Genomic DNA, 21,857 nt, shown 5'->3' with positions numbered 1-21,857 from the left:
TAGATGTCAGCGCTGTTACATCTAGCCTTGGTATGCATGGGTGAAATCACATCATATGATGTGGCGCAGCAGGGTGGCATTCAAGCCGTTCTAGGTCGCAGGTCGGGGGGTGAAGTTCAACTTCTGCGGCCTGTCAATATAATTAGGGGTAAAGACAGTACGATACTAAACTAACAGAGGACAGACCTTAACCTACTTCACCACCTGACTTCGGGTAATCTACTAGCTGCAACTCCTGGGGACACAGGCTCCATATTCTTCTTGTCCTGCATCTAAAATGCTGTGGTTGCGTACTGCTTCGGTCACACGGGATGAAACTGTGAAGTGGAACAGGGACGTGTTGGAGCAGGATTGAGGCAACGATTGTTGTGCTTTAAAAGACGACGCTCAAGTTTATCATTGACTAACAGCTAAACAGAGTGAGATCTTGTACGCCCGAGGATAAAACCAGACATCTTTCGGTTACGATGGTGATGATTCAGGTACCAGACTGCTTGATGAGTCTTGCTAGGCAACATGCCACCGGGGACGGCTTCCCTTCCTACATATGAGACGGTGCTTGGCCTCCGCGTCCTCCAGTTGGTATAGCTTGCTTCCACGCTGTCTAATTCCACACTATTAAACCCATGGATATGGTGTTGACCCCGAAGATGGTTGTATCCATTACTCAAATCCCAATATCCGACCCTTCCGGCTGATGCCATCGTCAGATTCCATCAATATCCATACTATTCTTATCTGTAAGCTATAGAATTTTTTTTTTAAAAAAAAACCCTACGCTACCTAGGCACGCAGGATGAATTGGCTGATGTACCTGAGTTTGCGGGGTTAATGGCTTCAATACCACATGGCGCTCCGGGTTCTTACTCAGGCTGATTCCTCCAACCACATCAACCGCAGCTGACCCCACACTCCAGAACGATGGACTCAGCTGGTATGCTTGGGGAAACTGACTTTATTCGGTAATATAACCAGGTGTATTGTGACGGCGGATGCCCAATCCTTATAAGATGAAACAGCTGAGTCTTCGGCATTGAGTACTATGGGTGCACTCTCTGACTCAGATAATATTTCCCACCCATTGGAAACTTGAACTTGCATGCTCATACGAAATTTGACTGCCGGATACTGAAATACATCGCCATCTCGACTCATTCCTACCATTTACACGGCAATGCGGGTCTCTGAGTATTTCTTCACGGTCTTGGCCGTAGTGACTGCTGTGGTGGGCCAGAACGCCTCTCAGCCCGGACCGGATGGACGGTACACCATTTCGGCAGAGGGGATCAAGGCACAGGTAAGCCGTGTTGCCGTCAGAAGAGACAAGTTAGTTTTACTATCGCAGACTAACACCATCATAGTTTATCCCATACGGCGCAACTCTCACAAACCTCTTCGTCAAGGACAAGAATGGCAAAGACGTCGACATCGTCCTGGGATATGATGATCCTGCATACTACCGTGACTACTCATAAGAGCCAAAGACATCTTAATTCTCCTATCCTAACATATACACTACAGCTAAGGACCCCGGCCACCCCGTCTACAACGCCATTCCCGGCCGCTACGTCGCCCGCATTGGCAACGCCACGTACACGCTCGACAATGTGACCTACCACACGGAGAAGAACGATGGTACCAACACTCTTCACAGCGGCACCAACAATTGGTCATTCCGCGAGTGGAACGTGACAGCCGTCAAGTCTGACTCCATCACCTTCTCCATCCTCGACAAGTCCAACTCGTCGTTGAACATGCTTGGAGACGTCAAGGCCCAGGTCACTTACAGTGTTACCAATGGCACTTGGAAGATCAAGATGGATGCTACGTCGCCGGATCGGAAGACTCGTTAGTTCTTACCTGCTCATATCCCCCAATATTCAAACGGCGTGCCTCTTCAGCACGACGGCGACTAACCATGTTTCTCAATGAAAGCCCTCATGCTAACCCAGCACACCTACTTCAACCTCGACGCCTACAAAGACCCCTCCACGGCCAAAGTCTGGAACCACACTCTTTACCTCCCCTTTTCCTCCCGCTACCTCGACGCCGGCCAAGACGCCGTCCCGACAGGCAAGATCCTAACCGCTGCCCCGGGAAGCATCAACGACTTTGCCAGCGCGCCCGGGATCGAGCTCGGTCATTCGAGCGGCTCGCCCGAGTTTGCCGGGAATTGCGGTGCTGATGGCGCGTGCGAAGGGTACAATGGGTACTTCCTTATTGACGAACCCTCGCAGGCGGCGGGAAGCGGCCAGCAAAGCGAAGACGCGGAAGACGATTATGAATACATCGAAGTTGATGATGAAGCTGGCCAGTTGGCAATAGTAGCCAGTCTATCAAGCTCCTTCTCCGGAATCAAGGCCGAGCTGCGCACTGATCAGAAGGGTCTGACGGTGTACTCGTGCAACTGGTTCGACGGCACCTCGGCGCTGAAAAGCACGCAGGGGCTTGAGGGGAGGAACACAGTGGGTAGGAGCTCGTGTGTTGCGATTGAGGCGCATGATTTTCCGGATGGGATTAACCAGTAAGCCATTCGCCCCGCTGCCCCCCTTTCTTTTTCTAGTAGTATACGCATGAGTCAAGGCCTTAGTTCCAGATAGTTTTGTCCATTTTCTGAGACATGAGACTGACAACGACGGGGAATATAGTCCCGAGTGGAACCGCACCGATGCCGAGATCACGGGGCCGGGCGAGACGTACTCGTGGGAGAGCTCGTGGACGTTTAGTACATTGTGAAGAAGCTCTTAATAGGCGCGAGTGACGTTTCTATGGACGCTACTGGGGACAGAATAGTGATGTATATACGGGCTATGTTTATATAGTAGTGGCAGGAAAAGGTCAATGTATATATGTGAACGGGAAAATAACACGATCCGCCATTCGTATTTGCATGCAATTTCAAATTGGGCGTTGCGGGAAACATTGTTAACCCTAAGTTTTGTATTTCCATACCTTATTTATAGGCGTTAGATTGTAACCAAAGTACGTATTATTATCGTTCGAGAAAGCCTCACCATCCGGTAATCTAGTCTCATAGACAGTAAAGACAGTAACATCTCTTCCTGAAACTTCTGATTACTAGGCATGGCTAACACGAGCTGACCTGGTGCTCCTCCTAATCTTGCCCATGGCCCATGCTAGGAAGTGTCCTCAAGAGACGGCCCTCGATTATGGCGTCACCCTTACAGAGCCCAAGCCGAACGCTAACACCAGACGTGATGCTATCGCTTTTCAATATTGGCGGGTCTTTTACGCCTCAGTTTGCACCATGGCCTTGAATTTGTGCCAAACCTGAGGAAGCTTAGGTCGCCCCACTTTACAACTGTCAATGAGCTCTAACCTAGGCACTTCTCATCTCAAGGCAAAGTATGGAACGGTATATCCTTCAACGACTTAAGACGCGATCGTGAAGAAGCGACAAAGCTGCTAGAGATGGACAAAAAGGCCGAAGAAACATAGGTTCCGAAGAATTTGCTGGCAGGACTCAGGCACCTACTTCACTCTCTCTGAAGATCTTACAATCTCTGTCGCCTACCAAGTATTCGAACTCCGTTGAGGCGTCGCAGTCATCATCAATGCCAGTGACTTGCTCGGCTGGGTTGGCCAAACCTACTTGCAGAAGTTTGGGCTGCGACACGAGAAGACACTCACGCATTTCATTAGTGTCATAGTTGCATTGCACGCTTGCTCACGACGTAATGATGCGGATAAACAGCAGTCATTACTTGGCCGAACCACGATTATGCGGTAATATTCCACAGGTCCAGCAGAAATGTGAGGACATGGAACCCGAGAGGTTACTAGCACTTCGCTATTCAAGAAGATGTCCAAATGAACGGTCGTACGCCCTCATACCTGCCAAAGCCTTCATGAGACGTGATAAAAGTGCTTGAGTAATGGAAATAATAGCTCCCCGTCGGCGTTAGTATCACGAAGAAACACCTACCAGCATGTGACGTGCGAACCAGTGTCAGATCTAAATTAATACGTCTCATTTCAGATTCATGTTCGTGTGTGTGTGTTTGTGCTCTACAAACTGCTATACCAGTTACACCACTTGTTCTCTCCAAGAAAACAAACTTCCGGGACCAATGATCTCATAACATCGGAAGAAGCTCACAATCGAGCCTTGCTTGGTGGCGACGCCCGCTCACCTTGCTGGTCATCACCACCATCAAGTCACGAGGAAGCGTACTTCTTGAAAGCGCCAATCAAGCTTCCCGTGCTGGCATCGTGGTCACCACCGTTGCCGGGCTCGTCGAGCTCCGCAAGAATCTTCTTGGCCAGGACCTTGCCCAGCTCGACACCCCACTGGTCGAAGCTGTTGATGTCCCAGATAGCACCTTCGGTGAAGGTGAGGTGCTCATAGTAGACAATTAAAGCACCGAGTTCGGCAGGGCCAATGGTGCCACCGACGAGAATGGAGGTCGTGGGCCGGTTGCCCATGAAGACCTTGTGCGGCACCAAGTCGTCGGGAGTACCTTCGCTCTTAACCTGTTCGGGCGTCTTGCCGATCATGAGTGCCTCAGCCTGGGCGAAGTAGTTGGAGGCCAACATCTTTTGGTGTAGGTTGTCGGAAATGGGGTTGTGCGACTTGGCAGCCAGAATAAAATCGGTGGGGATCAGCTTGGTGCCCTGGTGAACAAGTTGGAAGAAAGAGTGCTGGGCGTTGGTACACGGCTCGCCAAAGAGAATGGGACCGGTCGTGTACTTAGCAGGCGAGCCGTCCGAGGTGATGGTCTTGCCGTTGGACTCCATGGAGAGTTGCTGCAGGTAAGCCGGGAAACGGTGGAGGTACTGGTCGAAAGGAGCAACCAAGTGCGTCTGGGCAGCAAAGAAGTCGCTGTACCACACGCTCAAGAGACCCCCAAGAATGGGAATGTTGTCCTTGAGGGGCGTCTCGCGGAAGTGCTTGTCCATCTCGTGCGCACCGGCCAGGAACTTGTGGAAGTTGTCGTAGCCGATGTAGAGAGCGACGCTCAGTCCAATGGCGCTCCACACAGAGTAGCGGCCACCGACCCAGCTCTCGAAGCCGAACATGTTCTTGGCGTCGATGCCGAACTTCGTGACTTCCGCCTCGTTGGTGGATAGAGCAACGAAATGCTTGGCGATGTCGCCCTTGCCGCCCGTCTTCTCGAGGAACCATGTCTTTCCGGTGTTAGCGTTTGTGGTGGTCTCGGCGGTGGTGAAGGTCTTGGAGGCGATCAGGAAGAGGGTCGTCTCGGGGTCAGAGTTGGCCAGGGCCTCAGCCATGTGGGTGCCGTCGATGTTGGACACGAAGTGCAGAGTCATATCCTTGGCGCCGTAGTGCTTCAGGGCCTCGGTGACCATGACCGGGCCACTGCAAAATGATCAGCAAGGTGCATTACATGGCGTTGGGGGGGCTTGCATGGGAGCGTCCCCAGGCGTTCGGGGTGTTGGCGCTACTTACAGATCAGAACCGCCAATGCCGACATTGATGATGGTAGTGAGCTTTTTGCCAGTGAAACCCTTCCACTCGCCGCTGCGGACCTGCTCCGAGAACTCTTTCATGTGTGCGAGGACGTCGTTGACGCCTCCCTTGACGTTCATGACATCCTGGCCCTCGACCTTCATCTCCCAGCCGCCGACATTTCGCAAGGCAGGGTGGTAGACGGCGCGCTGTTCGGTGAAGTTGATCTTCTCGCCGGCGAACATAGCATCGCGCTTCTCCTCGATGCCGGCCTCCTCGGCCAGCTTGACCAACAGGTTGATGGTCTCGGGTGTGACCAGGTTCTTGCTGAAGTCGAACAGGATGTCGGTGCTCGAGGGGGTGTTGTGAAACGTCTTTGACAGCTTCGCGTAGCGCTCGGGGTCGGATGCGAAGGCCTCCTTCAGCACGAAGGTCTTACCGACTTGCTTGTAGTGGTTCTCCAGCTCCGTCCAGGTGGAGAGTTCGGTAGGTTGAGGCATATTAGCGGTGCTGTATGGATATTGTTTGTGGAGATTATAGGAGGAAGTAACTGCGTCGAACAGCGAGAAGGTTAGTTCAAACAAAAATACCCAAATCGCTGGATGGAATGGGCAAAAATGGAGTTGGAGGGAAAAGCAATCACTCGACGATGACCAAGGTTCTCCTCGAGGTTCTTAAAGCAAGCTGTGTGACGCCGGGATCGTCGGTTGGCGGGGTAAAAACTTCGGTGACGGGGGTTCTATTACGGAGGCTTCAATGCGGTTTCACTTACGACAGCTGCTGTCAGGGAGCTATAGATGCGATATCGGTAGCAACAAGCACCCTTCAGACGGATGGCGTGTATCAATGCTTGGTGGCGGCTCAGGGCAAAACTGATGCTGTATAACACTCTGCAAGCCCGACAACATATGATGATGAGGGGCTGTCATCAATCTTTGGGCCGGGAAGCTGCCTTCAGACTCTACCCCGCGCAGCAGTGACGTGATGGGCAACATGTAAGGAGAAGGGGAAAGAACCTTTCGGTCTCAAACTTATGAATTGCACATACCTTTGACGATCAGTAGCGGTCAATTGATTGATGGACAAGTAGGAAATCCCTTGTGATGACATTTGGTAATGGAGGGCCTTTGTGTTCCTCTGCGCCGAGCTTCGTCTCGCAGCTTCCCGTTCGTCACGTCCGTGGGGCTGTAGTGGGCTGTTCGTTTGAAAGTCCACCACCAAGAACGACAGCCCCACACTGGCGTGCAAGCGAGCCGCCTTGGTAGAGAATTTGAAATCATATTGCACTTCGAGAAGTTCAGCCAGCAGCTTCATTGGCCCAGCCGACTGAGGCCTAGTCATGACACCTCATATCAATGCCGGACATATCCTAGCAGCCGTGTGACGTGAAATTGACTCTCAAATTCCATCAATTCATCGCTCTACTGGGGCGTATCTACATGTTTTTGTCTCAACCTCGTTGTAAACCTCGAGTGCAAATCAAAGCCCCTACGCGATGATACCAGACTCCTCTGAAAGCAGTTGAATTCCTCGTATGGTTGGGCCGCTGGCAACCATCGTTTGTCTACTGGAAATCGGGTCACTCCACGCAAACACGTCACGACACTCCAACGTGTCTAAAAATCGAAGCGGTTGCACACTACTGGACCTTTGCTCCGTCGTCTCGGAATACCTGGCAGCTTTCCGTGTACCCACATGCAGGCGGAAATTCTGCTTCCCTTGCCGTATCCTGACCCTACTGGGCAGCAGTCTATCTTCGGTCTTGAATGCTCCCCACAAAGCTGGGATCCTTGACACTACCACCTGCGTCACCCAAGCCAGCAATGGGCCGGTTGTAACTGAATCCTGCGAACTGGTTCTGCATGGTTTCTGATAATGCCGTGCCCTCGACATACGAGTCCTGGGGTGCTTCGGACGTGAACACGGTGTCAAAGTTATCTGTGTCGAGGGCGTCCACCTGTGCGATACGTATGATTAGAGACACATGCCAATCTTTGGACTTCAAAAGGAAACATTGCCAAAATGAACTCACCACATTGGGCTTGAACGTCGGTTCGTACTTGCGCTGAAGCAATTTGCGCCAGTCAATGGCGTGGAAGAAGGGATGGGCCTTGATCTCGGCACTGCCACCTGCTCCCAGTCTCTCCTCTGGGTTGCGGTTGAGAAGCTTGGAGAGCAGATCCTTGGCCGCGGGGGGCACGACCTCGGGACCTGGGAAATGGAGAGGCTCCGACAGAATTTTGCGATACATCTCATTAGTATTCTCGTCATAGAACGGAGGAAGCCCCGTAAGCATCTCGTAGAGAAGAACACCGAGCGTCCACCAATCGACGGTCTTATTGTACCCTTGTCCCATGAGCAGTTCCGGCGCCAGATACTCGGGCGTGCCGCAGAAGGTGTTGGTTCGGTCCTCATCCTTCATGTCCAGCTTACAGAGACCAAAGTCGCAGAGCGCAATGTGACCTTGATAGTCGAGCAGAATGTTCTCGGGCTTCAGATCTCGGTAGATGACATTGAAACCGTGGAGACACTCAAGGGCGCAGAGCAGTTCGGCCGTGTAGAAGCGGGCTCGGTTGACATCGAATCGTTGCTCCTTCTGTAAGTGATGGAAGAGCTCTCCACCGTTGACGAAAGCCAGGACAAAGTAGAGCTTCTCGGGTGACTGGAAGGTGAACTTCAGCGGCACAATGAACGGGTTGTTAATCTGGGCAAGGACGGAGCGCTCGGCCAGCGTGTGGGCCACTTCGGAACGTGAGATGATGTGTGCCTTGCGGATCGTCTTCAACGCGTAGATACGGCTTGTATCTTTCTTGCGGACTTGCATAACCTTGCCAAAACTGCCCTTGCCTACTACCTTCAGCAGCACAAAGTCATCGATCGTCAGTTTGCCCGCACGGTTTTCGACGTACTCGACGCCGATCTTGAGCTTACCGGTGCCATACTGGACGTCGGCCCACTCGACACCCGTGTGGCCCAAGGTGCGTTCTCGGCTCGCGAACTCGGCTGCCGCCTTTTCACGATCCTTTTTGCTGGCCTTGGGATCGTCGACAAAGGTGTGCTTTTCTTCAAATCGCGGGTTTATGCGGACTACGCCGATGAAGATATCCTGGCTGCGGCCAGATCCCGGAGGCGCGTTGGGGTTCCGCATGTAAATATGAACGGCGAGCTCCGTGACGCGGGACACATCGAACTTGTACTGCGTGTTGTCGCCGGCCCACAGCGGGTTCTCCGGGTTTCCAGACACCGAATTGACGAAGACCTGAACCTTGTCAAAATCCAACAAAGCATACGGCAGATACTTGCTGGAAATTCTGCCGTGGTTAGACGGGATGCCTGCGAAACCGCCTGCTGATGTCTGTGGCCGGCCGTTCATGAAGGAGCCGGGAGCCGCTCTTTGAGATGAACCGGGTCGCATGGAACCAGCTACGTTGTTGAGTTGACCGCCCGACGAGATGGAGCCCTGGTGGCCTGCAGCGCCGAAGCTATTGCGGTGTTGTTCGGGCAGGGAGAAATTTTGGCCCTCGTGGAGGGTGACGACGAGGATGCCGGGCTTGGGCGGCTTGATGATGGGCTGTTGAGCTATTGCTTCCGAGGCGGCTGCAGAAGAAGAGCGAAGACGGGGTCAGCACCGTGAACGTGAAGGGGGGCACAAACAGAGGCAAACAACGCATATACATACCAATTGCGTTGTCTGGAGGAGTTGGGGTTGACGAGCTCGTGGGCGGCGCTGTCATCTTCTCATCCTTATTTGTGATGGTGGACGTCGAGGGAGACCGCGAGAAGGTGTTGGAGAGAGGGCCCAAATGGGTCTCCTTCAGCTCTGGTAGGTAGCATGGCAGTCAGCACGGTATCAACAGCGTTTATTGACATCGCGTCAGCACCGCGATGAGGGGTTTTGGAGGTCTCGCTTCGAAGAGGAGCTGATGCTGTAGCCACAGGAAGAAACAGGCCGCCACGGGACGGGACGGGGGTGCATGTACGGATCTACATCCAATGCGAAATACATACTCTTGGTTAGCTTCCACGACATGATGGTCAATCTGAAGCCTGACGCGAAACGTCGGCGTTGGTAATCGTGCGCGTCAGGAGGCTATTCGAGCAGGGGAAGATGGGAATAGGATCGAGGTGACGGGTGATGAAGGCGTGGACGTGGACGAGGAGGACGAGGAGGGCGAGGAGAGGAAAGGTCGGGAAAGTAGTTCGCCCTGGCCGCGAGAAACGGAGGAGAGAAAGGAGTGATCAGCGGGATTTCAGCTAGGCGGTTATGCTTGCTCCCCAGGATTCGGATTGTTAATCTTTTGGATCAGAGTCCCTCTCGGTTAGTTGATCCGCTGCACTTTTGGGGGTTGTTGTGCTCAAGCTCAGGCAATCGGATAAGGGGGATACAATGGTAAGGAGGTGGTTTAAAGGAGGGGGCTCGGCCGATGGTGGTGCAGCACAACTATCGCTGAAACCTTGCACGTCTTTCAGAATTCAATTTATGGTGGAGACGGGCCCAAAGGGGGAATAATGCGACATTTCACCTCGGCCGTTGTTGTTTTTGTAGTCATCACAAGACGGTGTTTTGTTCCTTCTAGTGACCCAAAGGCACTGCACCATGGATACTTGAGAAAGCGCTATCACGAGCAACGGCCACTGTTGCGGTACTTGAACCCTTCCAATGTGGCGCAATGGCGCCCTTTGCCTTTGGGAAGGACAGGAGGCCTTGCTTGGATGAGGGGAATGTTTTTAGTTCACCGCCGCAGGGATTCCGGACGGTTTGAGGGGCAGTTGGATGGAGACTTGATTGGGGACAGTTGACTGACGGCTTTAAACAGCCCCGCACTTGACGTCTAGGTCCGAACCCACTCCCTGTTCTTGTGTTCTGTTCTAGCAGAAGCTAAACAGGGCTCGACAAGGGCGCTCACCTCGTACAGAAACAGCAATTGAAACCTTGAAATGGCAAAAATACACGACTCGAACAACACTTGCAATCAAAACAACAACTCATATGTGTTGCTGGGACTGGTTTGCCAGGTGACCTCTAATTTTGGCATTGCTGTACGACACCACGACACCAACAGTCGGCTGGAAATATAGGTACCCGACCGTCGATCAATCATCTTGCAACGTCCCGATGACCTCGAAGGGCAATCTTTCAACGACAAAGAGTGCAGAGGGCCGCGGCGGGTAGGGATTATCTAAGACTGCGTTTGGTCTCTCACTTCTCTTTCCAATGCTCCAATGTTCTCCAGGATCTCTTTTACAGCTGAACCAGCATGTTGGTCATCATGAAGCCCGACGTCTCCTTGCCTTTACCCGATTTTACCTGCCAGAACGTGAGCCCAACGCTACGGACCAGCTGTGGAGGCCAAGACCCATCTGTTTCCCCTTACCAAGTGGCAAACAAATGAATACCTCCTTCTAGAAGATTACCGGATCGTTGACAAGTCGTGTCTCGTAAATGGGGCGTTAGCTGAAGCAATATCGGCGATCAATCGAGCGGGTTGCAACGCAGTAATGCAGCTGAGCCACAATGCTCCGCGACAATCTTGCAGATAGGGGCTAATGTTGTACTGCCAAGCCGGAGCCGGCGAGCGGCGAGCGGACCGCGTTTTGGCCTCGACTGTGTGACAACCCACGCCATTTCCAGTGACCGTGGCGGCCCATTTTGAACACCTTCCAATGGATGCGATTTGCAAGTTTTGAGAACTTTACACCTTGCTGATGTTCTTCTTGGGATAGCCTCGAGGTTTGGAGAACTACACAAGTTGTTCATGACCAATGCCGCCGGAAATGAAATAGGGACAGATCCTCTCACCATCAGCCTGCCCGAAGCTGAGACTGAGTCGCTCATAGTGCCGCCCAAGTGTCCCCTTGGCGAGACGCGTAGCACATATATATCCACCCACTACTCTACAGTACGAGACTCCGGAATTGTCGATTGTTCATGTGAACTGCATGGACTAATATCGAAGTAAACATTAATGAAATACGCTGTGCCTGCTAAGTGAAACCCAAAACGTCGATATCTTCTTTCCTGACGATCCTGCGGGACCTCGCAAGATCTTGCCGGTCAAGTGCTATAGTAGCATGAAAACACAGGCCCAAGGTGCTTGTCGCTTACTTCAACCCGACTCGGTGTCATGCTTGCCGTCTCGGTAACGCCCAAAGCCTTCAGAGACCTGCGCAGTGCGCGTTCTTTGATCTCGTTCACAATTCTGTCTTCGAAATCCTCGATATTGTCAAAGCTGTCCTCCTCTTCTTCGTCGAGTTCCTCCCCTTTCCGGCGATGAGCAGCAAACCTGAGAGGTGTTTTCGTCGCCTTCACTTTTCTGACAAAGTCCCTTCTTCGAGAGTGATAACGGAGACTCCGAGCGCTCCAGAAGTCCTTTGACATCTCGCCTAGCTCCGAAGCCCGTGCTAAGGAGAGTCCTGCTGCAGAAATGTCCACGCCATCCTTCCACTCTCCTGAACGCTTTCCACTGGTGATAAGCTCTCGGACATGTGCTCGTATTGCCATGTCCAAGTCTCCTCCAAACCCCGAGACTACGGCGTCAATCAGGCCAATCTTCACGGCTTCTGTTGTTGAAATGGGAAGCATACCACGAAGTAGGCGGCGTGCAACTTCGTCGCCACAACGACCCGAGTACGATATACTGTGGAACTCGCTCCCATACAGTCCCAGCGCGCGGTAAGCTGGGTTCAATACGACATTCTCGCCGGCAACGACGACATCACACGCTGCAGCGAGCGCTACACCCCCGGCTGCAGCGTTACCCCGAACGGCGGCAATCGTGGTGATGCCCTTGACGGCGAAGTCTAGCAGAAGGGTTTGCACGACGTCGTTGATGGCGTTAATGTTCATCCAGGACTCTGTTGCCGGATCCGCCGCCGCTTCGATCACGTTGAGGTGGACGCCATTGGAGAAATAAGATGGGCCGCCAAGGACTACTGCTGCCAACGGTGCGGACTCGGTATGAGTAGAAAGAATGCTGCTGAGAGCGGAAGAAAGACGACGGCACTGGGTTGTGCTCATGGCACCATTATAGAATGTGAATGATAGGTAAGAAATGCGTTGCTGCGTTGGCAGCGTCTCATACTCGATCGAAATATCTTGGAAAGTCGGATGGGAGGCTTTGGCGAATAAGCGCGGGGGTGGTGCGAGGAGTCGCGGCAGCTTTCCGGCATCGAGAATACCCAGCTCTACGAGCAGGTCCATGGCCGGCACTTTGGGCCACAGCATAGCGTCAACTTTCCTCTTGATGCGGCGAAGATGGGTAATCCAAATGCCCTTGCCGTCACATGTGGCAACGCATACGGCTTCGTCGCGGCATGCAATGATGGTTCCAGGCACTGCTTGCACAGTTGCCATGCCCTCGCCTGCTTCCACGATACCTCCGTACAGGTATAAGTTCAAGCCGAAAATGCTGCTCAGGCATCCAGGTTGTGAGTCGGATGCACGAATCCTACGAGATATGTTGCGTGCCGTGTGGCGTCTGACGTCGAAGCCTCGCTGATTTGCCTTGAGCAATGGTCGGCAGCGCGTTACACCGCCAAGAAAAGGCTCCTGGGTGGTCACAGATGCACTCCGATAGTAACTATCTGCCTTCAAGTATGGCCCAATGAGATCCCAGAGTGGCAAGGACCCATTGCTGGTTGGTGTTGCGACGCTTGCAAGTGCTGCGAACTGAATCCTCTCAATGGCTGCCTGCACCGCTGTCACCGCCGCCCGAGTGACAGTCCCACGGTACACGCTTGACTTTGTGACTGCTGGGTCGTCGATGTCAATCGGGAACTGCTCGAAAGCCCACACAGGGCCAGCGTCGAACTCCTCGATGGCTTGGAGAACAGTCACGCCCCAATGAGAACGGCCGTCCTCACTCCACTTCTCGTCCCGCACGATCTCGTCGGCGTTGGAGACGGTGCCATCGTCCCCCATCAGCACCCAGTCCAGAGCACTGGGACCAGCATCGTCTGGAGGCCCCGGGTGCACAATCAGGGTCAAGTATTGCGAATAAACCTCCTTTGGTACTAGCGTGGTGAGAAAGGGGCAGATGATGAGGTGTGGTCTCGCTAGCCTAACGGCCTGTATCGTCGATTCGGTTGAAATGGCATACTCCACCGTCACATCATGGGTCTCGGATAGCGTGAGTGACAATCGCTGCGAGAGCGAGTTGTGCGCTGTGCAAAGCAGGAGAATTTTCATGACGACCGGTGGGGCATGAAATTGGACAACAAAACACGAAAGTTCACAGATAAATTGAGCCACCACCTTTATCTAGGAGCGCATGTTGCAGGGTGATATATATTCATAATGCCCGGACTCCAAAATGGTCAACTAGGTGGTGCCGGTCTCGTTTCGCCGGACTGCTTGACTCACCGTGGATCTCACAGACGCAGACCAAATACCCCTAGCAATGGGTGTGTTCCGTTTCAGAATGGTTGGAACGCTAACCTGCCAGACATGCTACTCGCCTTAGTCTTGACGATAATAATTCATATGGATCTACAGGGGCCGAGCAACGAAGCAACGTTTGACGATGCAAACCACTGCTAGCTCCATGGCTACAGCGCCACCAAACGGGCGACCCGTCATAACCTTTTGAACAACTGTATGCCTGTCGCACCTCCTCTTGCCGAATTCAAAGGTTACCGTTGCAGATCGAAAAGCGTCGCATGATCAGCTCTGTAATACATTGAAAAGGTAGCCCCCAGTCGGATGAGTTTCACTGCAGCGGTGGTGCTTTAGATGCCTCGGAGCGGCCGGTGGACCAGCAGGCTGCAATGCACCCACTTCAAGGTCCGTTGCAAATCGCACGTCCATACGCAAAGTCTGAAAGAAGATGGCAGCTTCGCGATCGAGTCTGCGAACTCGGTGTAATTAGATCCTGATCAGAATGGGTATTGAGCTATCGAACCGAATGAAACCTGATACGAGCTCACGAAGAAGTCGTGATGAGTCGGTGGCACCTGTCCATCGAACGTTAAAAGAGACTAATGGGCCAGGTCAGCAAGACCGGTGTGTCGGAACGAGCCCTGTGCAAGCTGCATTATTATTTCCACGTTTATGTCAGCATCTCGGATCCGACGCTGTCGTTGTTTTTGGCACTCGGCTTGCTTGGTAGTATGCATATCACGTTGTATAGAGGAATCAGCTAGACCACGCATGATTTCAACGTTGCCTTCGGCCTCAGGGGCTTGTGGTTCTTGTTCCTGGTCCATTGAAACTCTGTGTCTGCATGTAGGAGCTTGGCCTGTCAACGTGGCCGCCATGCTCCGCTCTTCTCTTGCAAACACTTACGCCACGGAAGGGGCGGAACTATTCTTGACCCTATCGTGGTATTTTGCTGATCTTTTCGTGTCCATCGTGAACATGCAACTCCTAACCCGACTCAACTACAGGTGCTTTCAAGCTGCCTGAGAGACCATAAAGTCCAGCGCACTTGTTACTCGAATGCCTTCAACCTTGTCGACCAGGTCGTTTTGGCGGCGCGGATCGCATCGGCTATCACTCGAAATTTTGGTCTCGGGACCTGTGCCTTGACCGTGGATTAAAGTATCCCTTTCCAGCTCGTCCAAATCACCAAGCTGGCGGACAGAGTCGGGCCTGGCATAATGGCGAAATGCAGAGATGCTGTTGCTCTTGTAGGCCTGGTTTCGCTGGGCTTCTCTTGACTTGGGATGCACGCTGCGGAACCCGCAGCTAGCAAAGTGGAAGATGGGGCGCAATAACGGGAGGCATGCTGTACTTCATAGCTCAGACTCGATACGACATGGACTGTAAAGGGGAGGGGGAGGATAAAGTTGCCTTACCGGTGATGATGCTCAGGTTGATCTCGACCGCCGACCAGTTTGCGGGGCCGGTTTCGAGCCACATGACATCGTTCGAGTGCGAGTCGTACCAGACGCCTTCAAGAATCATCATGATGCTGCAGATGCAGACACTACATGATCAGTATGTACATGAGATACGCAGCTGGCGGAGATACTCACACGCCGCCAAACATGAACATAGCCGAGATGCTGATCTTTTGGATGGTTGGGAGAGTGAGGGTGCGAATAAGTGCTGCAGAACAGCCACGTAAGCATGGCTAGGTTGACGTTTCGAAAGCGAACGCACAGGCAGGTAAGATCATCAGACAGACGTCGAGAATCAAATGAGTTGTAACGGTCCCGAGGAAGAATTTCCCCGTATCGATTGGGCAGTCTCCCTCGATAGACTTGTCCCATTTGGCCTGAGGCGGGTAACACTGGAACGTGACAATGAAGACCTGGCTTATTTCAGAACTCAGAAGCTCCCAAAGCTGACCCGAAGAAGACAAAGACAGGTAACTCACTCGGCAAATGAACCAAATCGATGAACAGCTGGCCAAGGCGATGATTATAAGCGTCACGTTGTGAACCGAGTCGAATGCCCGCCAGTACAGAACCAGGAGCGAGAGCTGGGATCCTGTAATAGAGACCGTGTAGGCATGTTCCATGATCCACTGGAACAGTGAGCAGTAGTATCTGATTTCAGTCATGCCAATGGGGAGGTCATAGACGTGGCGGCCGAGGCCAAGCTCCAGCCCTGTGCATTGCATGTTAGCATGCGCATTAACAACAACTAGTATTCTCAGCGCACATTTGTATTCGGCAGCATCGTAAGCTACGGCCGCAATCTGGGTCAAAGTTAGTTTGCCCTGGGCAACCCGCCTCTGCATATTTCTGGATTCAGTCACTTACAAAGGCGCCGATGATAAGCCAGTCATCATACCAGAGTGATATTTTCTTCAACCTCCGAGCGGTTAATCGCAGACACAAGGCGATAGTTGCCGCGACCAGTGTTACGGTGACTGCAGCATAGCATTCCGCTTGTCGAGTCTCCATTTTCGGGCTTTAATGGTGTCGGGGGTTGTAGCGTTCAACGCTCTTCTATCCCCTTTTCTAGATAAGAAATAAGTTGCACATAAGCAGGCGATCGTGATCTGGCGTCGAGTATCTAGCTCGAGTTCGAGGGACCACAATGATGACTGTCAGACATCCACGCAGCTGGAACGGCTGATAGTAGCACAAGGAGTCTTGCTTTTTAAGCCAGTCATTGAACGTCACGACATGCAACTTAGACAGGCTGTCTCACATCATCTTTCGAAGCTTTCGGGGTAATGGTCGGCTTTAAGCCAATTGATAACTTATATTTACCGTTTTACCTTTTCCCACTATAAATATACCCCTTGAAATTTGTTGTTTTCGTATACATAAACCCTGTGGCCTCCCTTGCTTCCATCCTCTGGCGCGCATGCAGACGAATTTGAAGCCCACCGCACGAGTTCCTCTCAGACAATTGCCGGATCTGCGTTCAGTCATACCACAAGATTCCTTCGATGCAACCATGATATCAAATCAGCACACCGCTAATCATGCTGATCGACCGGTAATCTTGGGGGTTCGCGACCTTTTTTGTTCGCTCTGTCACTGCCGAGCTATTGTGCATGGAGCCACTGCAGAACGCCACTATCTATCCCGCGCCTTTTCTACCGACAAACTCTTACCCTCAATTACATCTTATTGCCCGTTTATGTCTCTCTGTCTGAGCATATTTTTCAAGGCGAGTTAAGCTTGCCTGCCAGAGTAAATACTGATTTGTGTCAGATAATACGCCAGCACAATACAGAGGATTGGGTAAGATATAAAGGCCTGCACTTTGAGGTATATTTTGTCCTAATCCGGACCTCGCAAGAACGATCAACCTTTCAAGACTAAGCTGCAATCATACTATTGGGAAACCAGAGTATTCAGGCAGATCGAATCCTTCAAACTGTTGGCAATTGCCTCCTGCAACAGAATCAACTTTAATCAATGTCAAAATTACTGTTTTCTCGAGTCAAGCTCTCAATTCATCTTCTCTATCCTAGAATCCTTCATCCCTTTTTCTATATCTTTTACATACCTGCCGAATGGCCTCCCTTTACCCAACCAACAGTGTAAAATTGCCACATGCTATTGTTTTGCTGTTGTGTGGGAAGGGGGATGAAAACAAAATTCTTGTTTTGTACTGTTCTATGCAAGCCTATGGCTTATCAAGATAATGGCTTAATAACGTGCTATTTTTCACAGTGTAAAATGAGGTGGTCTAGGGTTAGAACACTTGATTAGTTGGGTCTGGGATGCTTGCCTTTATCTAGAGACCGCTCCGAGGGTTTGTACGACTCAGTGCCCCAGTCGGCCCGGGTGTCGTACTTGGAAGTCCCCTTTCGGTCATTGTGCCTCTGTCCTTCGGAACGGCTCACAATTTTCGAGTGACCGCCTTTGCTAGAGGAATTACCGGACGCGGAACCGTGTCTGTTGCCTTGAGTTCCGGACATTGTGTAATTGGAATTGAGTTTTAGGGCTTTTGGGAAGTTGCTGGTTTCAGTTGAAGCTGCTTTAGGGAGTAGGTATTATTGGTTTGTGGCTCTTAAGACTGGTGATTAGGCATATACATATACTCGAGACCTAGGAAAACAAAAACCTATATTATTGCGGCCAGCTGTTTCCTGGTATTCATCATCACATGATTTAGAAGAATGGCTTTTTGGAAGAGTTTATAGAAACGAGACAAAGTATGATTTTTTCAAATTGTTTGATGATGGAACACTTCAGTTTATATCTTGTCAACCTGGGAGTATTGTTGGCAACACAGAAATGGACTGTTTCTGTATGCAGTGAATTGCTTTGCTCTGCTCAGACAAAACATTTACTACCTCTTATGAAGTTGTTTCAAGCGAGTTGTTGGACCAAATTGACCGTCAAAAGACGAGGGACCCACTCGTTATAGAATGAGGTCTTTTTGGTAGTTATAAGGTCTGACAGGAGTCACCAACAAGGAAAAACTACAGTACAAAGGGTACATGAATTGATGAAAGTGGCATAAATTTTTGAATTCATTGTCCAATCCATAGTCCGATGTCTTCTACTACGTTGATGTGGAAGACAGACTTTGTGAGCTACAGTACCTAAACATGTGGGCAGAAATGGCAGTGTTCGGCCCCGCACGGACCACCCAGTGTAGCCACTGTAGATTAGCCAGAGCTTACGGCAAGTAACGATAGTCATAAGAACAACAATGAACGGTGGGCTGCGATTTGCCCACAAAACACTACCACAACCAATAAGGGAAGCCCGTTCCATGCAAAACGCAGGGCTTATTCTCTGATACTATCAACTGAATATAAAAACTGGGAATATATAAAAGGCATTTAGTCATTTATAATGGAAATTGGGCATGTCAACAAATATCAATATCACAGAGCCAACAACGGTGTCATACGCTCTGAGCGGCGATACTCCCATGGCTGACAACCCCAACCAAGTTGTAGTTGTCAAGGGGCACAAACCAGACCAATAAATACCGACAAAAAAATGCCAATTGGGGCCTGACCAGCCAGCCGGTTCGGATCTATCCACAAGGCTGGAGGCTGTATCTTCTGACATTCGTCGCGTAGTTTGCAGAGAAATATGTTTCGCAAGTCACTTAAAACTCCTGACGGTCGATCAGTACCAGGCCATGCCTTTGTCTCTTCCTGCCGATATTGGAGATGGTCACCGTTAGAGCCTTGCCATTTTTCATTACCAACGTCCTGAGCGGCTTCAAGCGCCACTGGGTCATCACGTCGGACCTCATCACCTATACTGGCTTCTTAATCATGTATGCCAAGTTCAGCGATATAATGGGCCGCAAGTTGATGATAAATGCTACTTTAGCCTCCTTCACTGTGTTGTCAACTGTCTGCGGCTCCATTGAGAACATAACTCTTCTGTTGCTACCTTCTAGTCAGCTACTGCATGTTTCCGTGACCAGCCCCATAACACAGGATCGCATCCCGTGCATTTTAAGGCATCGGGGCCTCTGTTATATATGCGATGGCCACCTTCATTCAGCCTCAGTTGGTCCCACCAGAGAAATGGAGCAATTTTCTGGCTGTGACATCGTTGGTATGTGTCTTGAATTCCACACTGGGGCCCGTTCTTGGTGGACTTATCATAAACATGGCTCGTGACGATGGATATTCTTCCTGAAGTGACTAATGGAATTTCGTTGCAGTTCATTTCTCGATGCTAATGTGCATAGTAGTGCTCCAGCCAGCGCAGCCGCCACGGTATTGATTGCATTCATCATGCCAATTGCTTTTCCCAACCTCAGGTCAAGTACGAATACGGCCAAATTCTCGACTACATAACTCGCTAGACTGGATGGCATTGGAGCGGCCCTCTTCGTCGGGTTTAACCTGTGTGGTGGCATATTGGTCGAAAGCAAGCTGTACAAGAGCCAGTCTTCCCCCTACGGCCTATGAAAGAACGTGTCTTCCCTGGACTTATACCGTCAGTGACATATCTAAATTGCCATAATCATTCATTGGATACTCAACTAACACCTCACAGAATGGCCTTATTAACTGGGCTGCCGTTTGTAACAGTAATTATCAATTTCAGACCGTCGACGGGGAACCTCCTCTCCGAACTGGTCTCAGGTTACTTCCCCTAGTACTTGTATCCCTCATAGCCACTGCGGTTTCGGGACAGCTAGCAATGAAAGCCAATATTCCACCATTCTAACTGCTTGCTTTTGGCACATCCATGCAGACTTTAATGATTGGATTAACGAGCACAGTGAACTTAAGTAGAAGGAGCGATCTAAGCGGTTATGAAGTCATCATGGGATTTGGTTTTGGCATGGGAATAGCAGTGCTTTTGATCTTCATGCCATTGGTGGTCAGCAAATCAGATATGGGTAACTTAGGTCACGACTTGGTCCCTAGCGTGAAGCTGCTGTAATAACACACCGGGTTCAGCCGTCGCCATGGGCTCCATCACCTAGATTCGCGTACTGGGTTGCACTACTGGTTGGAAATCGGCTTAGGGGTCCTCAAAATCACTCTACGTTATAGCTGCGGGCAATTCTGAGTGCTGGCGACTTACAACAACCATTGGATTTTGTTCCATTCAATTTTGGGGACTTCAATTTTAACCTACCCAGAGGGATGGGGACTCGGAGGAGGGGGGGATAGGATAGCCTTATTCTATATTCATAGCGACCCATTCATTCACAGCAATTTTAACCCATCCAGAGGGACGGGGGCTGAGGGAAGAGGGGAAGAGTCCTCGTTCAAAAGAGAAGATGGTGTGGTAGCTCCGATAAAACAGCAATTTTAACGGGAGGGGAACTCAGGAAGAACACAACTATAGCCGACAGCCTTAGGTCTGTTAAAGTTCGTTCAACTTTATCTAATTCTTTTGATCTCGTTTATTATACTAAGCCTATGGCTTATAAAGATAGGAGGTCTAAAGACCCCCGTCTGGCAAGTATTCGCCGACGGATACAACTACCAGCTAAGCGTTATGATATACTTCAGTTTTATTGCCTGGATATGCGCCCTGCTTGTCTGGGAGAAAATATCTGGAAGAAAAGACTGTGAACAGTGACCGATGTGGTGCGCTTCTGATACATGGTCCGGGAGTCTCAGTTGTCTCGCCAAATGAGTTGAAGGGGTATTTCGATCAGAATGGGTGGATTAAATGGGATAAATTGAAATCGCCAACTGAGAAGGATAAGCTTGTTTCTGTCTGCAACGAAAGTTATAGGTGTGCCCTATCAAGTGTTTGAGTTTGATCCAGAGCCAGCAGCAAGTGTTCGTCCGCAAAGTGTGCGCGTTTGTTCCATGGCTATTCCGAGTTTGACATACTGCCAGAACTATCGCTATTCATCCCAATATTACTCGAATCTTTTTTTGCCGACAGCAACGAGCTACCGTCGTCTACCAGCGCATTAATTTCCTGCTCGATGAAAGTGGCGTTGAAACCTGCCCGGCGGCCAACTACCACGTCCGGAACATGTACAATCACGATGTTACTCTCCAACTTTCCCCCTTTTTTCATCTTTCTATTCTTACTCTCCTTTGATCCCCTGTACGCTAATAATTCGACGGTGTCTACTGAGAAGGGGGCTATGATGAAGAACTTGATGAACAACCCATCCTGCTTCACAAGCTTCAGGAGGTTTCGGATTGTCGCTTGGTGATGCGAGTGCATATGGGGTGTGAATTGTTGTATTGGGAAAGGATGGCCAGGTCAGCTATTCTGGCCTGGCAGAGCTCTTTTATAGCTCTTATCTAATCTATAGCTACAGGATAACCCCCCATGGGGTCACGTATCACTTGGTCTTCATCCTGCAATTTTCAAAACAAAAAGTCAATGACGTTATGAAGGTCTTCGCTTTACGGTAGTCGCGGTACAGGTTTTCTGAAGATAGCGACTAAAGTCTCTGTGTCATGCTGAACTTCCTTCAAGCGGCACTTCCTTCGCCTGAGAAACTCCACATCTACCTCAGAGCCCCGGTAAAAATGAAAAAGTGTTTGAACCACAAGAGGTATCACAAGCCCGATACTCCCGCAAGCATGTCGTCCTTTGGATGGCTCGCCGGCGGTTT

At 50.9% G+C, this 21,857-nt stretch overlaps 5 protein-coding genes across 5 annotated transcripts; 1 reads left to right on the top strand and 4 right to left on the bottom strand.

The window, feature by feature from the left end:
• The first annotated feature begins 979 nt into the window (after nucleotides 1-979).
• On the top strand, nucleotides 980-2,904 carry BCR38DRAFT_500658 (aldose 1-epimerase). Its single transcript, XM_040864823.1, has 5 exons — nucleotides 980-1,297; nucleotides 1,362-1,461; nucleotides 1,522-1,848; nucleotides 1,936-2,524; nucleotides 2,649-2,904. The coding sequence occupies exons 1-5, from the start codon at nucleotides 1,175-1,177 to the stop codon at nucleotides 2,734-2,736; spliced, it is 1,227 nt and encodes a 408-aa protein (XP_040711076.1). The 5' UTR covers nucleotides 980-1,174; the 3' UTR covers nucleotides 2,737-2,904.
• Nucleotides 2,905-4,036: 1,132 nt separating this feature from the next.
• On the bottom strand, nucleotides 4,037-6,052 carry BCR38DRAFT_75320 (phosphoglucose isomerase). The gene is made up of 2 exons (XM_040865612.1): nucleotides 5,432-6,052; nucleotides 4,037-5,341 (listed from the first exon to the last, which is right to left on the bottom strand). Exons 1-2 carry the CDS (start codon nucleotides 5,929-5,931, stop codon nucleotides 4,180-4,182), a joined length of 1,662 nt encoding a protein of 553 aa, XP_040711075.1. The 5' UTR covers nucleotides 5,932-6,052; the 3' UTR covers nucleotides 4,037-4,179.
• Nucleotides 6,053-7,181: 1,129 nt separating this feature from the next.
• Nucleotides 7,182-9,461, bottom strand: BCR38DRAFT_489527 (serine/threonine-protein kinase gad8; the record flags this gene model as incomplete). Its single annotated transcript, XM_040864406.1, has 4 exons — nucleotides 7,182-7,388; nucleotides 7,464-9,028; nucleotides 9,111-9,251; nucleotides 9,440-9,461. 4 exons carry the CDS (start codon nucleotides 9,459-9,461, stop codon nucleotides 7,182-7,184), a joined length of 1,935 nt encoding a protein of 644 aa, XP_040711074.1.
• A 1,636-nt stretch (nucleotides 9,462-11,097) lies between these two features.
• Nucleotides 11,098-13,880, bottom strand: BCR38DRAFT_447817 (uncharacterized protein). The gene has a single exon (XM_040861179.1). The coding sequence runs from the start codon at nucleotides 13,617-13,619 to the stop codon at nucleotides 11,487-11,489; it is 2,133 nt and encodes a 710-aa protein (XP_040711073.1). The 5' UTR covers nucleotides 13,620-13,880; the 3' UTR covers nucleotides 11,098-11,486.
• An 899-nt stretch (nucleotides 13,881-14,779) lies between these two features.
• On the bottom strand, nucleotides 14,780-16,510 carry BCR38DRAFT_377368 (uncharacterized protein). The gene is made up of 7 exons (XM_040857363.1): nucleotides 16,139-16,510; nucleotides 16,038-16,074; nucleotides 15,764-15,983; nucleotides 15,534-15,688; nucleotides 15,407-15,479; nucleotides 15,227-15,357; nucleotides 14,780-15,156 (listed from the first exon to the last, which is right to left on the bottom strand). The coding sequence occupies exons 1-7, from the start codon at nucleotides 16,280-16,282 to the stop codon at nucleotides 14,822-14,824; spliced, it is 1,095 nt and encodes a 364-aa protein (XP_040711072.1). The 5' UTR covers nucleotides 16,283-16,510; the 3' UTR covers nucleotides 14,780-14,821.
• Nucleotides 16,511-21,857: the final 5,347 nt, after the last annotated feature.

The sequence above is a fragment of the Pseudomassariella vexata genome (genome assembly GCF_002105095.1).
Source record: "Pseudomassariella vexata strain CBS 129021 chromosome Unknown BCR38scaffold_17, whole genome shotgun sequence".
NCBI lineage: Eukaryota > Fungi > Ascomycota > Sordariomycetes > Amphisphaeriales > Pseudomassariaceae > Pseudomassariella > Pseudomassariella vexata.
Note: the sequence above shows the minus strand (reverse complement) of the source record. Positions and strands in the feature narration are given on the sequence as shown.

What these genes read in the sequence shown, in the direction of transcription:
- BCR38DRAFT_500658 (XM_040864823.1), top strand. Translation starts at nt 1,175, where the DNA reads ATGCGGGTCTCTGAGTATTTCTTCACGGTCTTGGCCGTAGTGACTGCT. An exon ending in GTCGCCGGATCGGAAGACTC is followed by an intron (nt 1,849 to 1,935) that starts GTTAGTTCTTAC and finishes TCTCAATGAAAG; the next exon opens with CCCTCATGCTAACCCAGCAC. An exon ending in TTTCCGGATGGGATTAACCA is followed by an intron (nt 2,525 to 2,648) that starts GTAAGCCATTCG and finishes CGGGGAATATAG; the next exon opens with TCCCGAGTGGAACCGCACCG.
- BCR38DRAFT_75320 (XM_040865612.1), bottom strand. Translation starts at nt 5,931, where the DNA reads ATGCCTCAACCTACCGAACTCTCCACCTGGACGGAGCTGGAGAACCAC. An exon ending in GGCATTGGCGGTTCTGATCT is followed by an intron (nt 5,342 to 5,431) that starts GTAAGTAGCGCC and finishes ATCATTTTGCAG; the next exon opens with TGGCCCGGTCATGGTCACCG.
- BCR38DRAFT_447817 (XM_040861179.1), bottom strand. Translation starts at nt 13,619, where the DNA reads ATGAAAATTCTCCTGCTTTGCACAGCGCACAACTCGCTCTCGCAGCGA.
- BCR38DRAFT_377368 (XM_040857363.1), bottom strand. Translation starts at nt 16,282, where the DNA reads ATGGAGACTCGACAAGCGGAATGCTATGCTGCAGTCACCGTAACACTG. An exon ending in GCCAGCTGTTCATCGATTTG is followed by an intron (nt 15,689 to 15,763) that starts GTTCATTTGCCG and finishes TTCTGAAATAAG; the next exon opens with CCAGGTCTTCATTGTCACGT. An exon ending in CAACCTGAGCATCATCACCG is followed by an intron (nt 15,157 to 15,226) that starts GTAAGGCAACTT and finishes TATGAAGTACAG; the next exon opens with CATGCCTCCCGTTATTGCGC.